The sequence below is a fragment of the Vidua chalybeata genome, chromosome 4 (assembly GCF_026979565.1).
Source record: "Vidua chalybeata isolate OUT-0048 chromosome 4, bVidCha1 merged haplotype, whole genome shotgun sequence".
Classification (NCBI taxonomy): domain Eukaryota; kingdom Metazoa; phylum Chordata; class Aves; order Passeriformes; family Viduidae; genus Vidua; species Vidua chalybeata.
Window position 1 is genome coordinate 59,808,639 of NC_071533.1, and position 17,261 is coordinate 59,825,899.

Genomic DNA, 17,261 nt, shown 5'->3' on the forward strand with positions numbered 1-17,261 from the left:
CTAAACATGAAAAAAGAATTATTCACACAAAAATTGTGTTCTGAAATGGATTATTTAAACAGTTGTTAGTAACAATTAATAGTAAAACCAAGAAATTAAGAGAGGTCAATAGAAAAAGCTGGACCACTTGATTAAGACACCAGGCTTCGAAAACTTGTCTCTTTTGCTTGGCTTGCCTGGCTGATGCTGCTCAAATCATTCTAAGCTCCAAGATGAGAGGACAGGTCCAGGTGTGACAGATACTGGTGAACCTGGGTCTTGTTTGCCTGAGCGCATCTGAACCAACCTGCTGGGTGTGAGCCAGCATCAGACAGGTTTTGCTGGCAGGGAAGGCTCCTTCTAACTCATTTATTTGTCTGTAGTGCCCTGTTAGCCAGTCTGCTCTTTTCCACAGCTACCATCTGGGCAGGGAATGTGGGAAAGTTGGGATTCCTTCAGGCGAGAATCTCGGGTCATTCTCCAGGGAAATTACCAACTGGCAGATTTCTGTAATCATCCTGCTGGTACCTGAGAACACTTGCTTCTTTTAAGGATTTTACTTCAAACAAAAATTTGTTTTGCTTAAAACAGTACATTTGTTTATTTCCACATGGAACAGAAATCATGGTGAAGCTCCAATCATGATAATATTTTCAATTATAACAAAATACCAGACAGGCTGACCTAAACTGACATAAATAAATTATTTCCTATTAGTCTCTTTTACTCTGTTAACATTTTTCTGATACATATAAGCCATAATAAATTTATTTATCCTCTACCATTTTATCTCATTTCTAAAGTCACAAAACTATGGTGAAGTTTCACTGGTGAAGGTTATACTTTTTCATATCAAGGAATACATTGTATGACATACTGCTCTAAGGGAGTCTTTCCCAAAGTGGGAAGTTGATGTGAATGGGACTCTGAGGCTTACCAGACTTGCTATTTTAGAATGTATATATATAATTATATATTCTCTGCCTGGGTATTGTCACTGCTGGATATGGTTTTACTGACTAAATATTATTGACTTCCTCTAAGTCATACAACCTGTATGTCTGTCCATTAGTGACAGCTACTTCAAGCCTATAATTAAAGCATCACATTACTTTTCCCCAAGCAACTCTAATCTTAAAAGTATTTTTTCTTTCTGTGGATAATAAAGAAAGATTGGGGGGATGGCTTGACTCCAGTAAGGTTAAAGCAGAAATAACACCTCACTCCTTCAGTCCAAAAATGAGCAGCTTCTTCAGTGTCTCACAACAACTCTCTGCTGTTCTCTCTTCTGTTGCTACATGCTGTTGAAGTATTCCATAAAGCTACACGAGCTGGCTTTGTAAGCCACACAAAACCTATTTGTATCCTGTTGTTCAAGCATAAAGTGAGTTTCTCTGATTTACTCCCAAAGTGATTTAAGCTAAATTAAGTTGAAGCTGTTTGTAATTCTGCCTGGGTCTGCAAGTGGAACTACAGCAGCGTTGTGCCTAATCCACCTGGAATTTGCACTTGCCCTACATCTGTTGTCCTGTTTGGCTCTCAGTGACCTGGGACTGCTCAGAGTTTTAACAAGTCTCGCCTCAAGCAGATTAGATGGTTGAACTGAATACCAATATATTGTAGTTCAACCTATAATGGTTAATAACTAATTTTATTCTCTCTGATGCAGATCTGGTACTACACGAACAACATCTTTAGTGAATCTGGGATCAATCATGAAACAATCCCTTACGTTACACTAAGTACTGGTGCTGTTGAGACACTGGCTGCTGTTTCCTCTGTAAGTATGGTTATAAAAATCCATTTGCATGCTTGATATTTCAATATTATTAGAATTTATTTTCTTATACAGCTTAAAATATAAAAAGAATAGTAAGTTGATTAAGTGTGATGGTTGATAATGCAATTCAAAATATTATTTATAATTTTAATCCTAAACCAATTTTTTCTTGGAATATTTTTTTAAGATGGTCTTTAATTTTAGATCCATAAAAGGAACAGAAAAAGTTGGTATGTCCTGCAGTGCTTTGTATGTATGAAGAGAAGAAGGCAGAAACAGCAAGGGCCAAAGTATATTAACTGGTGACTCATAAACTAGTTCACCTGGTTGAACAAATTCAGTTTATTCACATCTCAGTCTTCTTATGTGCCTGCTGGGCAGCTGTGGTGCTGTTTGGAGAAGGCTCAGGCACAGTACAGCTACAGGTGTTCAGTGTGGCTGGCAGAAACAGCCGCCCAGGGAGGTGGAACAGTAAAGCCAGCCTATCGGTGTTGGGATGTTTGATGTGGGAAAAATGATGTTTGAATTTTAATGCTTTTAGAAGGTTAATTAATTATTTTATCATACAATATTATATTATAACTTTATTATATTATACTCATAAGAATTATTACTAATTATATTATTAATAAAAAACCCCTGTGAACCTCTGCTGAGAGTCCCGACACACACATGGATCCAATTGGTCCATGAATCCAAACAACCATCACCAGAATCCAATCAAGCAATCACCTTGGGTAAGCAATCTCCATACCACATTCCACATGGGCACAAACAGGAGCAGTGAATGAGATAAGAATTGTTTTGATTCTCTTTTCTCTGCTTCTCTCACAGCTTCTCTCAGGAGAAATCCTAAGAAAGCTGTCTCTCTCTGTTCAGAGGACACGTGAATACACACCAGCCTGCTAGAACAAGGGAGTCCCATGTGGTGTTCAATTCTGCTGCCTTACTCAGGACAAACAGGCATCCTTTCCTAATACATGAGCTCCAGAGCAGGTCCTTTGCTCTGCTCTGAATGTAGAGGGAGATGTTAAAAGAAAAACTCATCCATGCCCAGGACTAGGACTAGGGAAAAAATACACTAAATGAGCAAACTACAACTTCAAGTTTTAGTAGGCGATTACACAATTAATTGCTAAAGCAAATACATTTATATTTACACTGCAATAGGTAAGAAGCAATGGGACAAGTCTTTGGAATGGAAAGCTGAAAACAAGCTAGTAGTCCTTTCTTTGTTAGAATTTTTTCTTCATATATTCTATACCAACTCCACTTGAACAATACTGAACACAGCACCAAGCATTTTTAAATGTCACAAGAATGGTTTTGGAAAAAGAGTCCTTTTCAGTGGCAGAGTAACTGCTTGTGACCTACAAAATATTAAACTAAATCCAGCTATCAGGTATGTTTTCTTGCAGTATAGGACATAAGGACTTTACAGGGTCACAAATAACCTTCTGATGTTTGTGAATTTCCACAAATCTGGTTTTCACTAATTTTTTAATTAAAGAGACTTTTATTTTAGGATTAATTTTAATAGGTAGAAATAGAGACATATGAAAGTGCCTACCTCTTACAGTTTTTTTGTGATACCACATACATGGTTCTTTGTTTAAGATATATGGAAAAATAATAATGATAATTCTACCACTGATTTAAGTGAAGAAGACACCTTTTTTATGTAAAAACAGAGGATAATTACGGAGATGATTCCATGATATTAAAGCCATTCTATAAATACAGTCTGTTATTTTTCAATTCCTTCTGTGCTGTCAGTTTGTGAGGCTTCTTCAGAGCAGACTCTTCACACATAATGAGGTGGATGGGTGTGCTTTGGCTGCTGGTATGTGTTTTAACTTTCTGTACTCAAGAGGAGGTTTTTAAAATATTTTTTCTGTTAATGCTACGTTCTGTGCCTCTGGAAATGCTAACGTACCAATATACCTGTTCCCTTCCAATTTCTCAGTTCAAGACACACTGCTTTTTAGCTTTAATTTTATTTTCTTAATCTTCATAAATATTTAATTTCTGTTGTTTAAAGGAACAACAGCATGAATTTCATTTTTCCATTGAAGATTTTGCAGCTTCTTGATTCGAGTAAGTTCCCATCAAGTTTTCATGCCTAGCGCTGAGGACAGGGTATTCCTCCCACTCCCAACCTCTCCCAATGTCTCCTTTTGATATTTTGTAAAAAATCTCTTTCATAGCCTTAAATGTTAAACCAGGTGCATGCCTTTTATACTACTCAGGGAAGAAACAGAAGAAAACAAGAAGAGTACTCCATTTTCCTGGTATTTTTTAATCTGTTGTGTTTGCTACCAGAAACCAGATTTTACTCACAATAAATCAGTAAAGGTAATCAGTTATAGAGGTATACTTTCTGTCCTCTTAAATGAAATAGCAATTGGAAATGTCCACTAGAAATCCCGTATCATCTATGATTATTATGCATAAATTAGGTGGTCACGAAATTGAGGCTCAGTAAGAATACCTGGGTATTGATGACCTCCATTGATGAAACCCGTATGAATGCCAAAGGAAAACAGTGACATAGAGATGTATTTCACGGAGAAGCAAAGTAATATTTAGGAGATAAAATACTGAAACTGAAAAATTTTGCAAGTCTCCCTTTAATGCATCTCTTGGGAGCAACAGCACAACAATAATAATGTTGATGTAGTCCATGAAGAAAGGCAGTTAATATTCCATGCTTTTCATAGCTCTGTATTGCCTCAGATCCCTTGATATGCCCACTTGTAGCATGATTTTTCTGCAGTATAATCCCTCTTCCTTTCTAGCAAAAGCCATATAAACATTGAAAGACATTGAAAGATGAAACATGCATCATCATTTTCTTTTCATTCGCATAATTTGGCTACAACTTCCACTTACACCAACACTGTCTAATTTACTTCATGAAATATGTATAGCATTGCATACCTGATGCTCTGGCTTCTCTCTAGGGAGACAATATAAAATTTCTGTATATTTTTTGGTTAATGATAGAGAATTCCACCCATTGTACTTAACACAGATTTGATTTAGAGGACTGGCTAGACAATTGCTGTTTAGTGAGGTGCCCATTTATTTCAGTTTGTTTCTGAAGTTTAGTATCCTCTGGAATGAAATACTGAATAGGTTTATTACTATAGAAGTTAATGTAGAAGTTAATTATAGAAGTAAATTACCTAACCTGATGTAATTCTTTGAAGCAGGATGGAATATACCTAAATAATTCCCTGTGTTTATTAGAAGTCTGTTCTATAACTTCTAAAGTAAGGGCATACCACAAACTTTGTTATTCTTCAGTAAGATTGATTACTGTTGCTGTTTTCTAATTTTTACTAATTCAGGTTAATTTTAGTTGTTGTCTTACTCTTAGTGGGCAAAGAGAACAATTTTCCAATGCCTTTTTTTAGCACAGCAACAGGGTGAATGGAAAGGGAGACAGAAGGAAATGTCTGAAAAGATGCCTTCCCTCCTCCATGAAGCCAGCATAGAATAAAAGGGAATGTTATTCAAATGAAGCATCCCACATCCAATTTTGCCATCTGTGGCACCAGATTTGGTTTTCTTATAATGTTCACAGAAAGAGTCTAGATGTGACTATATTGAGAAGATTGTGCCCCAAGTATTTCCCATAGGATGATGCATGAAGGTGTTACTAAAAACCTGTGACAGAGACAAACTGTGTGAAGCCTGGAATGAGTTAAAATACATTGCAGTACTAGACCATAAAAGAATGTAGGAAATCCTTTGCAGTATCACACAGAAGTCAGGGAAGCCAGCCTTCTTTAGCAAGATGGTTTTAATCTGCTTTAGGATGTCATGAGAAAGGGCTCTTAGACTCGTTCTTTGTTTCTTTTACTGTTTATAGATCTCAATATAGAAGGAAATATTCCCTACTCAGGGCATGGAACATCTCAAGTAGAGCATATTCCAGACATATCCATAGCTGTTCTCATCTTCAACATATTTCCATCATGATTTCCACAGGATGATGCAAGATATCTCCACTAAAACTCTGGGTCCACTGTGGTCAGAAGAGAAAGAGATATGTTCAAGTAACAGCCAGACTTAGTAAGAGAGAAACATGAGGTGACAAATACTAGAATCTCGAAGGTTCCTAGGAAGTTCTGTTAGAACCTGGATTTTTGTAAGTCTTGTAATGCAGTCCCATGTGACATTGTTCACACTGTCAGAATCAGCCTTCACATACCAATAATTCCCAGTAGGATGTAAGTAGAGAGGGCAAGAATGGGGCAAACATGACATTTCCCCTATTTCTCCCCTCACCCTGACAAGCTGTTGCTCAAGGATTACCAGAATTTGAAGGTGATATCTTGGTCTGTAGTAGACTAGATAGAGACAGCAGTAAAAAAGAGACTGGGCAAGCAGCACCTCAGATCATGGTGTTTGTCAAAGGCCAGAGGCATTTGGGCATATTTTCTCTGCAGGGTGGACTGCAGAGAGAGACTGTGTTAATGCGCACTGCCTTAGCCCGCCAGTGATCAGCAGGATTGCTTTTAGATAAAGACATTATTCTTTTTTAATTGCTTTGATACACATGGACTTTTGAATAGATGAGGACTGCATGTGTTGAAGTAAATGTGTAGTGCTTTCCAGAAGAAAGTCTCATCATGAAGGTCTGCCTTACATCACCACTCCTAAGACCCAAGGTGTATATGGTTAAAGGCTGCATTTGGGTAGTACAAATTCTTTTGTAGGATATATTCAGAAATTGAAAGTTTTAAAGATGTATCTCTTGCTGCTGAGGATTAAAAGCATAGGGTTTGAGTAATCCTTTTATCAGTCTGTTCAGGATGATCTGCATCAGGGCATTCAAATACATCATTAGAAAATAAAGTATCAGCCACAATAAGTTGTCACAGATCAAGGTTGAGATCTAGTCTGAATTTTATAACATAAAATGATAGCTTAACACTTTTAACAACTGAATCATCACTAGAAGGAGCTTTGCTTCAGAAACATCTAGTTTACTGAAGGGACAGAATAGGAATAAGGAAATGAGTGTTTTTGTGCTGCCCTAGGGGCTATTGCCAAACACTGCTGAGGCAAAAGTGGCTGGCTAAGATAAGTCCTTGCATGGGCAATGTCTTGGCTGTGCTGGTCTCTTGGCAGGTGTCGAGAATGGAGAGCATCTTTAGTGAATGAAAAATTTCACTGCCAAGTGAAGCTGATTAAGAATGCCTCATTGAAAAGTACTTCAGACTGAGCTTAGAAATGTAGCAATCATTTCTATGCTTTACTAAGAGTAATCTTTACACAGGTACCTGCAGAAGTTGTATAAGATCCTGTCATGGCTTTTATACAGATACAGGCAAATTGATGTGAGAACCTTGCAGACAGACATTTATTTAAAGCTTGTGCTTATGTGGCCAAAGTTGATGCCAGGCCTCTAAACTCCAGCTTAGGTACTTAAATACAATAGCCCCTTTTTTTGTTTTAAAATGAATCATTCATACAGTAGATGAATGGATATATATCAAAGTATAAATCAAAAAAACACCAATTTATAATTCTCAGTCTGCTGTTCCTCTCCTTTTCCTGGGTACAAGATATTACACATTGTATCATAGAGTGATATAAATGAGGTTATCCATTTTAATCCTGATATTTAAAGTGGAAATAACGCAGTGTTAGTTTGCCATGTTAAGTCTGAGTCTAGTCACAGAGTCGTACTCAGACCTTTATCCAAAATACATGAGAAAGAAAGTGTGGCTATTCTTGACATTAACTTATAGAGCAAACTTCTTCACAGAGCTGAGACATCAAAAAAACCTGACAGGGTTTGCTTAGTATAATTTAGGGCCAGGATATAAGTAGGGAATAGTAAGCAGGGACCTCCTGTTTGGACTGCAGGACTTGCTTGCACATTCATTTTATCCAGGGAAGCTTGTCTGATCTATTTTAATGCACTCTGCTTTCTTTATGTCAGCCCTGGTATCTGCAGCTGACTCAAGTGAAAAGGTTGACATTCGCTTCTTTAACTTTATTCACAAGTGTTTCCTGACAGACAGAAGTAAGTTGTGTGAACTGTTAATGTAGTTTGTGTATCAGTTGCCTTTTTATCACAAAACATTTGTGTTGTGAGAATTTTGGTTGCAATATTTTTTACACATTTTCAGTAATTTCAGCTGTGTTAACCATCATGACTGGGTATAGGTTTCTACAAATGCATGTTTATGATCACACAGAAACAAGTGTCAGCCTACACAGCCTGGCACATAACTCAGGTGTTATCACAGAAAATTGTTCTAATGTTCTTTTGTTGTCTGTACTTGAGCATGCACTGGATGTCTTGTTATTTGATTTATTCTACTGTACAGAATATTTTGATTTGCTATAGATCTTCAATAGGTAACAGTTACCAGTACATAGCAGTGGAGCATTCAGAACTATAAATACTTGGAAACTGGTGAATCATCTTCCACTTCTTATGAGTCATAAGCATCTTAGTGGGTTTTGCAAGTGAACAAGTTTTAGATTTGTATAATCATAACTAAAAAATTAAGTTGTTGTCTGTTTACAACCTCAAAACCAGCATTGCTTTCACCAGGAAAACTTGCTGTTATGGAAGACCAAGTCCAAACTGTCCTTCCTTACTGGAATTTGTTTTGCTTTGAGTTTTACAAGTGAAAAATATACACATTTTTCCCATGTTTTGTATGAGAGGCATCTATGAACTTTTTCCTCTAAGAGAAGCATCATCCCTGATCCTGTTTTAATACAAAACCCCTCACTCTGCAACACCCAGATTGCTTGATCATGACCATCAATCCAGCATTGAAAAAAATAAGAGAAATTGCACAGTATGTCAAATTACATGTGCAACATTTATTGCTCAACATATACTCCACTCCAAATTACATATAAAACATCTGTTGCAGAAGTCTCTTGCAGAAATTGCAGAAGATGGGTCTTACAGACCTATCAAATAATTTTTTAGCCCTCAAAGCCATTAAAGTTGTCTCTTGATTCAGTGTCCCTGTGGTCATGTGTGTTTGCAAAATGGATTTATTAATCATAATGGGAAATAGCTGCCATATTGTAGAGGTTTGGACAGTGAAGCAGTTGCAGTTTTGAAACATTTCGACCTCATAAGATCTTATTAATATCAGTGCGGGTCTTTTTAAAATTCCATAATTCTATTATGGAAGCTGTGGAAATTATCCAAATTAGTATATTTTACCATTTAAAGAAACAAAGAATTAAAAATCTTGCCACAGAGCTGCTTTCAGTGATCTGCAGTACCACAGAGCATATCTCTGATCGGGAAGTTCAGCTCAGGGTGAAACATCAACGTGTGTTTAGGACAGACAAGCCTGCCCTAAAACCCACTGCTGAACTCCAGACTGAGGGAGAAGCACTTGCCTCTCAAGGCAATTCATCCGTGGGTGTCTCTGTACTTTGCTTTAACACATCTCTTCTAGATGCTCGCAGTGGAGTGATGTGTGTTGTTTCCCAGAATTAAGGGTATTACTCCAGATTTCATTTTAGTTGCCCATTTTACTTTTTCCTCAAAAGATGTGCAGAAGATGGCATTCAGTCACCCGTAAATAATGATATGGCAAACAGTTTAGTGATTCTGACTTTAACTTATTTGAAGTGGTACATTTTAATCTTCATAAAATCCTCTTATTTTTCTTATAAGAAAGGCAAGTGTAATTAGTAATTTTAGTAGTTACCAACATGAAAAGTACATCAGCTGTTATGACAAAATAAGTATTAGCCTATTTTAATGAGTCAGACTAGCAGAGTTTCAAGTTACAGCTTTTTAAGAAATTCTTCATTGTGTTTTTCTCTAGCAGATAAATATTCATATTTTATGATTTATATTCAGATGTTAAATATAAATTCAAAAGGGGTGTAGCTGCACAAGTATCAGTGTTAAAATCACGTGTCTGAACAAAGTTTTCTGCTGCATGGATTTCTTCTGTTTGGATATTTTAATTACATCAATTATCCAAAATAACAACTAAATCTTATTCTATATTTCAGAAAAAAATTAATTTAAAATAAATTTTGGTATAATTAAGATTTAAATTATGCTAAAATTGTTAAAGTTTTAAGCTTAAATTCAGGAGATGTTGAAATTAGGAAACAGTCAAAATGCAAAAGCAAGAGACTATAGTTCACTTCAACATACTGACATTTAAAAATTCTGTTTTGTAAGAACATTGTCATAGAAATTTAGTGCATATTTGTAAGCCATTCAAACAATGAACAATTTTTTTCAGTGGACTCAGATAAGGATAGCATGCTGAATTGTTTTTTTCAAGCATGTTATATTTTGTAAAGATAATTGTGAGGACAATTATGAATGTCATAGCTTATGAATAGTGTAAAATCCACCCTCCTTGTTGAGTTTTGATCTTCATGTTTACTTGGAGAACATATTTCATGAGCCAAATTCTTCAGTGTTTTCTCAAGAGGGTCAAATGCCATTTTTTGTTTTCCAGGGCTTAGTTATTGAACGGCTTGGGCGCAGGCCTCTCCTCATTGGAGGTTTTGGGCTGATGATCATCTTCTTTGCAGTACTCACTGTCTCCCTGACTTTACAGGTAACACTGGCGTCATTATGTATTTTTGTTCTCTCATTTACCTGTTTTAAACATGCTTGATACTGGTTTGTCTCACCATTCCTGCATAAGCCAATACTATTAATCAGTTTGGCATAAGGAGTGAAAGGTCTCTTACACTAATATATGAATCTATTTGCTCCAAAGTTTTGCATTAAGAAAGCTATAAGGACTTTCTCACATTCTCACATTCAGACTCCTTAATTCAAAGGTTTATGCATATGATGAAATATTATGAAGACAGTTTTACCCATAGCTGAATAAATGGTTTACCAGTGTTCTGTGGATGTGTCTTTGTAATTCACTCTCTCTGAGATTTCTTTCATGCTTTATATGTCATTCTTATTCTAGGTTTGGAAATTTTTTTATTACAAATTTCCACTTTTGATGTTTCTTTCAAGTTACTTTTCTGGTATTTGTATAGGCAATATAAAGACTTACCCCTTGGAGAACCTTTGGCCTTAGAAGGAAGATGGGAACAGACTTTTTAGCAGGGCTTTTTGTGATAGGACAAGAGGTAATAATTTTAAACTAAACCAGGGTCAATTTAGATTAGGTATAAGGAAGAACTGTTTTGCAATGAATGTGGTAAAGTGTTGGAACAGGCTGTCCAGAGAAATGTCTGATGGCCCATCTCTGGAAACATTCATGGCTAGGTTGGACAGGGCTCTGAACAACTGATTTGATTGAAGATGTCTCTGCTCATTGCTGGGATTGGAACTAGATGAGCTTTAAAGGTCTCTTTCAATCGATATGTTTCTATGATGATATGGTTCTAAGTTATCAGATATTATTAGCACTCAATTCCCCAGGTGTTTCAAATTATCATATTTTATTTATTAAACCAATTTAAACTCTGGCCCTGTATAATTTTTCTTGTTTGGCCTCCATCTATGTAATAATGTGGTTTGTTTATGTTCCTAAGGACTTTAGAGAAGTAAAACTGACATTTGCAATGGCATGGGTGGTTTCATCACGGTGTTTTTCTGCTGGTTTTGATTCCTGTGTGGTGTCATTAATCTGACTTCCAAATCTTGTTTCTTGTTTGAAGGGAATCAGTAGGTCAGGTGGACTGGCAGGTCTGTGCCACACCACAGCAGTTTTATTTGATTTACCTGTATGTCCATCACAATAAAGCTTTACTTCACACACCTGCCAGAACAGTTGTAAGACAGCTCTCCTCCTGAAGAGAGATGCTATTGCATATTTTGTATGCCGAGTGAAAATTCCCTTCCAGATCTTTTAAAGCCAAGTTGGGCATGTGAGGACCTTCAGCTATTTTGAATCCCTGAAGTCTGAACACCTTTCAGTTTTACCTCCTTTCAAAAGGCTCTCAAACTGTAAAGTATTATTGATTTGCTTTGAACAAAGGATCACACTACAAATAGGCTTAATCTCAGAGAAATTTATATCTACTCCATATTTGCACCTTCTCTTTCTCAGAGACTTGGATTTGCTTCCAGACCTTAGATTGTGAGATTTTGATGTATCTACAACCCCATTGGTTAATGTCCAGGAGACCATGGTTTCCACATAACTAAGGAAATAACCCAGACTAGAAGAGAAGAAACCATCAGAAAATGGGAGCCTTTCCTTAAGACTGAGAAAATAATTATTTCCTTTAGCAAGGATATTTTTACAATGCCACTCAAGTTGGTGACAGTACATTTACATGTATATTAACAAACTTCTCAAAAATAGCAAAATTCTAATAAAAATGTGATTCACAGTTTGCTGCAGTAAAACTCCACCTGTTGGAGAGAGAAAGAAATGGGCATCCATGGGTTTTTTCATCAATTAGCATTAGAATCAATCATTCACATACATGATTAAGAAACAGTGTCCTGCAAGCTCCACAGGAATTGCTTTTCATATTTCAAGTTCCTGATATATAGAGGTCTCAGTAGAGAAAAATCTACTTAGAAGTAGAGGAAAGATAGCATATTTGGCCTTCCTTGTCTGCAAAATTAGATTACAGCTGAAAAGCCCTGGACTGTGGCTTTCCCATGCTTTGCCAAGGTTCAGATCCCTGGTTGTCCTACCACACGTCAGCCTGTTGTGTACAGTCTTCAGCCAAGCCTTGGACTGGTGAATTTGAAGCTCTATGGGCTATCCTAGATGCTCTTTTTAAATGGGACTGAAATACCTGAGGTGGATGGAGGTGCTGAATGTGTTCAGTGTTCCAGGTTGGCTTGAGCTTTACCACAAGAAGTTGTGATTTTTTTAGACTGACTCTGTGGTACATAGCTTATCTAGTATTTCTCTACAGGGATTTCACAGAGACCAAGGCCTTTAAATACAAATAATCTGAAATGCTGTGTGCTACAGAAATGCTGTGATTTTCTAAAGTAACCCCAGAATAAATTCTGAAATAGATCAAGAATCATGGAAAACACAAGTTTTTAAAAATATTTGTGGTATTTTCGATATATTTAAAATGAATGTCTTTTATCTACCCAGAACACTGTGCATTGGCTTCCTTACCTCAGTATATTTTGCATCCTTGCAATCATTGCATCGTTCTGCATTGGACCAGGTATGTCTATATCTATTTTTTCTTGTTTCTTTATACATCTGAGAACGGGTATTTTTGCACTGGCATTATGCTAGCAAATCAGTTGTGCAGAACTTCACTGTGGCAGTAAACCAGAAAATAAGGCTTTTGTTCTTTTGAGCTTTTGGAGGTTTTTAATGCACTATTTATTGCCTCTTTTTCTTTGTAAGGAGTTTGACATTAAACATTAATCAGCTGTTTATACATCTTCACCACTGAAGTGGTCTAATTGACTGATTGTGGTTTATTTGGGGAAGAATTGCTGATGTTTGATGTGACTCTAATGAAATACTGCTGTAATTCCATCAATCCTCTTTTGAAAAGCTGAGAAAAAATATACTGCTTTAGAGAAAAATGGAGAGAAGACCAAGATATTTTTTCTACCCTTGTTTCTGGGAAACGGGTTTGTCACTAATTTCTGTGCAAAATACTGTGAAAATACTGAAAAAAATAGCAATCCCTTTGTCCTTCTGTAAGGACAAATCTCAGGTTCAGCTAAGTCCACTGTACTGCTTACATAGATTTCTTAGATTGAGATCTGGGGCGTAGATGTTAAAGAATTCTGTGGAATATAACTTTGCTTGACTTTTAAATACCTTAGGAATATCAAATTTTGACTTGATACTTCTTTAAAACGTCCCTTCTGGTGTTTTATGTGGCTCAGAGTGTTTAAGTGCAGCTACTTGCAGTATCTACCGTTGGGTTTTTTTAAAATCTCTGTTGAAACAAACTGAAGTTTTTTCCGTATTACAGATATGTTCCACGAATTCTTAGAACTTGCAAATCTATGTGTTCTTATGTGTTATATTTCCAGCATATGAAGATAAATCCTCAACTTTTCTTCTTCACCTCACCATTCTTCAAAATGGGTTCTAGAATTCTTCATTTATATTCTTTCTCTTTATTGATGTTACTCATGATTTGTGCTGCACTTCACAATCTCTTTGGAACAAAGTGTATGCAGATACATCCAGGACAAACAGCTATCATTAGAAATTGCTTGCTTGCTTGCTTTTCTATTTCTTGCTTGCTTTTCTACAGAATTTCTTGCTTGCTTTTCTACAGAAATTCATTAAAATTAAAGCTTCCATTGTGTTTTTCACTGTGCTTAGTGCTGTTAAAGCCAAAGAACATTAATAGTGTACCAGCAGCTACTTAGTTGGCCTCTCCACCTTTCCTGTGTTCAAATATTTGTCATATCTGATAATAGCAGGAATATCTGGGTAGTACTTAACACTAAATTGCTTTTAATGAAAATGTCTGTAATTGACTCTTCAGCTGTTGAGAAGAAGCTATGAACAATTATATTCTGATATCTCTGCAAATCAATAGCAATATTTTAGCTGACTTTGATGGAAGCCAATTTATCTTCAATGAAACTTCTCTGTTCTCCTTAAAGGAGCTTATGAGATGTGAACTACTTTACTGCCTTTTAGCTGGGCAACTTCCATTATTAACAATGTTGTAAGATGATTGAATAAAAGTGAGCATATATATTTTTTTCTGAACAGAGAAGTTATTACCAAGAAGTCCACTTTGCATCCATTGTTTTTTGTATCAAAAAGCACAACTCAATAATTAACTGCAACTACTGTGTCAAGTTTTGTCATCTTTTCCTTGTACAGGAAAGACATCAATAGCCTGTGACAAGTCCATTGGAGAGTGACCATGTCAGTGTCAGGAGACCTGTGAGAAGGGACTGGGGGAGCTGGATTTGTCCAGCCTGAGAAGAGACAGCTTTGGGGACCTAAGAGCAGTGCCACTGCCTGTGAGAAGGGTGTTGCAATGGCAGAGCCAGTCTCCTGTTGGTGAGGTGCTTAAGAGGCAGAATGCAAGTGTGAAAACAAGAAAGATGCAGAGAGACTGTAAGGAAAAGCTTTTTGATTCTAGGCAGTTGAGCAGGCTACCAAGGATACTGAGTCCTTAATTACTACAAAAAGATCAAAACTGAGTAGCTTGTACTTCTCTTTTTCTCCATTGCAGTGGTTGTAGGGAAGTGTCCAGAGCAAAATACAAACAGGGCAAGTAGGTGAGACATTTTTAGAGAACCAGTGCACATTTTTTCCAGCTTAGGGTCTTTCTGAGGCATAGCTTCTAACACTTTCATAGTCTCCCATGGATTTATTAAATCTCTGTCTGAAACAGCAGACATTTAGTATTCTTTAGCAAAGAAAACTACATGTCTACCACCTTTCATGCATATGTCCTCTGTTAGTCTTTCTGTGCTGCCCTCTAGGTCTTGCAGAAACAGAGCAACTGATCCTCTTCCTCCTTTTCAACTTTCTTGTGATCTTGTAAACTTTTACCTAATCAACACAAATTTTTCTGGAATGAACAGCTATTTCTCATTGTCACCTTCTCAGTGATATTTTATGACACCCCTTTAGCAGGAAAATTTCACATTTTGGTGTTCTTTTGTAGCACTCTGATGGTCTAATGAGACAAGACTGAAGTCCAAGAATAACTTTCCCACCTGTCTGGTAGTAAAAGGGATTTTCCCCAAGAAAATTAAGATCTATTCTTTATTATAAAGTTGCATATTTTTCTTACTTCTAGCCTTTTGTAGAGGTTTTGCCATTCATTTATTGATTAAACAGGGACAATTGTCAATTAATCCTCAGTATCTTAATTCCTCCTGTAGTTACACTACAAAAACAATTTGTAATGATTCCACAGGCACAACTCTTAAGCTAGGATGAATTTAGTTTGTGTTCATTGAGCTACTGGTACTTGGAAAAATTATCCCATCTAAAGACAACGAATAACATGGGGAATTGGTTTTATAAAAATACTGCTTCAACTTCCTAGAGCATAAAATTGTCTTTAAATGTACAATATTTTCTCTCTTATTAGAACATCTAATACCTTCTTGATAGCTTAGATGTTGTGTAAACCATTTTCTGATAGCATATGCATGAGTCCCATCTGCTCCTTTACAGTGAGGATCAGCTGTTACTGTAAACTGTGGAGGGTGTTCATTTGTTTCATCTTTCTGAACTTTTCAGCTTGCAGATATTTTTGAGGACTGTAGTGCTAGCAACAGGTATGTTCAGGCATGTGTGTGGTTTGAAACTTCATTTTTGTCAAAAGACAAACAGCAGAAAGCTTTCGCTTTCTAAAAATTAATGCTCAATACAGTCTGTGTGTGATCTGAAAGAAAATAGTTTCTTTTTCTATAGATTAGGGAGCCATGCTGCCCCAGACGGTTGCTTCATTGTGCCTATTTGGTTAATTTTACGCAAGTTAAGATATTTGCTGGTCCTGAAATAAATATAGGATACATTTCAAATAACTGTTTCAAAGAATAGGATACAAACAAAGACTTGTCATCCAGCAAAAAGTAAATGGAAAAAATTGAGGGAATTGCAGCTGAGAAGACAAATCAGCTGAGAAAACAAATCAAAGAAAAAAAGTAAAGGAACGTTTTCAGGATCTGTAGAGAGTATTTGTGCTGCTCAGATTACGCATCATGAGCAAGTGCATTGATTTGTAATTCCTTTACAGAATGGGTAAATAATGTGCAGTTTTTTGGGAATTTGGATAGTGATAGACAGGTTTAAGTGCATGTGAAATGTATTCCTTCTTTAACTTTGCCTTAGTTAATATTTTAAAAAAAAGGAAAACTAAGATTTATTTCCACTTTCTCAGTTAAACCTGTGTGGATGCCTCTTTATGGACTGAACACTCATATTCAACTGTGCCTGCAGAATCAATCTCTTTAAGGAAAGATGGTCTAAAATCTGACTTAAATAGAAAAAAGAGAAGGTTCTGCTATTTTTTTTAGCTATTTTTTGAACTCCTCATTCACCCATTGTACCTTTGCAACAGTTGCTGTGCCAGCAAGTGATTTTTGATTTTTCTGGGAAAATTGAAAAATGTGCATTGTAGTTTTAGAAAACCTGCTGCAGATTGTTCCCTTTTACCCACCAGCCAAATATTCTTAACAAGAACTGAACACCCAAAAACTGACACAGAATATATTCCATTCAGTTTCCTGACTTGTCTGCAGGGATGTTGACCCCATTTGTCAGTGAGTCTGTCATGCATTTTCGGATGAGGGGCTTGCAGGTTTTGTTTTTTAACTTTTCCCCACTCACATAAAATAATTATGTGTTCATCCTCTGAACCAGAGAATGGCTTTTCTGCCACCTGTCAAGATGTGTCAGATAGTGGAACATGTGAAGAAAAAAACCTGATCATCTGATTAATTGGGGATTACAGAAACATTGGCATGAACTTCCAGATAACCTTCCTAGTGAAAATAAGTGTAACAAAAAGACAATCAAGACCTTGACAACTTGGAAACCTTGCTTAAAGCATGTCCATGCATTATCTTTGTATGAAG

General features: G+C 36.4%; 1 protein-coding gene across 1 annotated transcript in view; it reads left to right on the plus strand.

Moving 5' to 3' along the window:
• The window catches only part of SLC2A9 (solute carrier family 2 member 9), a 78,494-nt gene that overhangs the window by 39,713 nt on the left and 21,520 nt on the right, over positions 1-17,261 (plus strand). Inside the window, exons 8-10 of the mRNA XM_053941603.1 lie at positions 1,649-1,759; positions 10,243-10,344; positions 12,823-12,898. Of these exons, the coding sequence (XP_053797578.1) occupies positions 1,649-1,759; positions 10,243-10,344; positions 12,823-12,898 (289 nt within the window). The remainder of the gene's footprint in view (positions 1-1,648; positions 1,760-10,242; positions 10,345-12,822; positions 12,899-17,261) is intronic.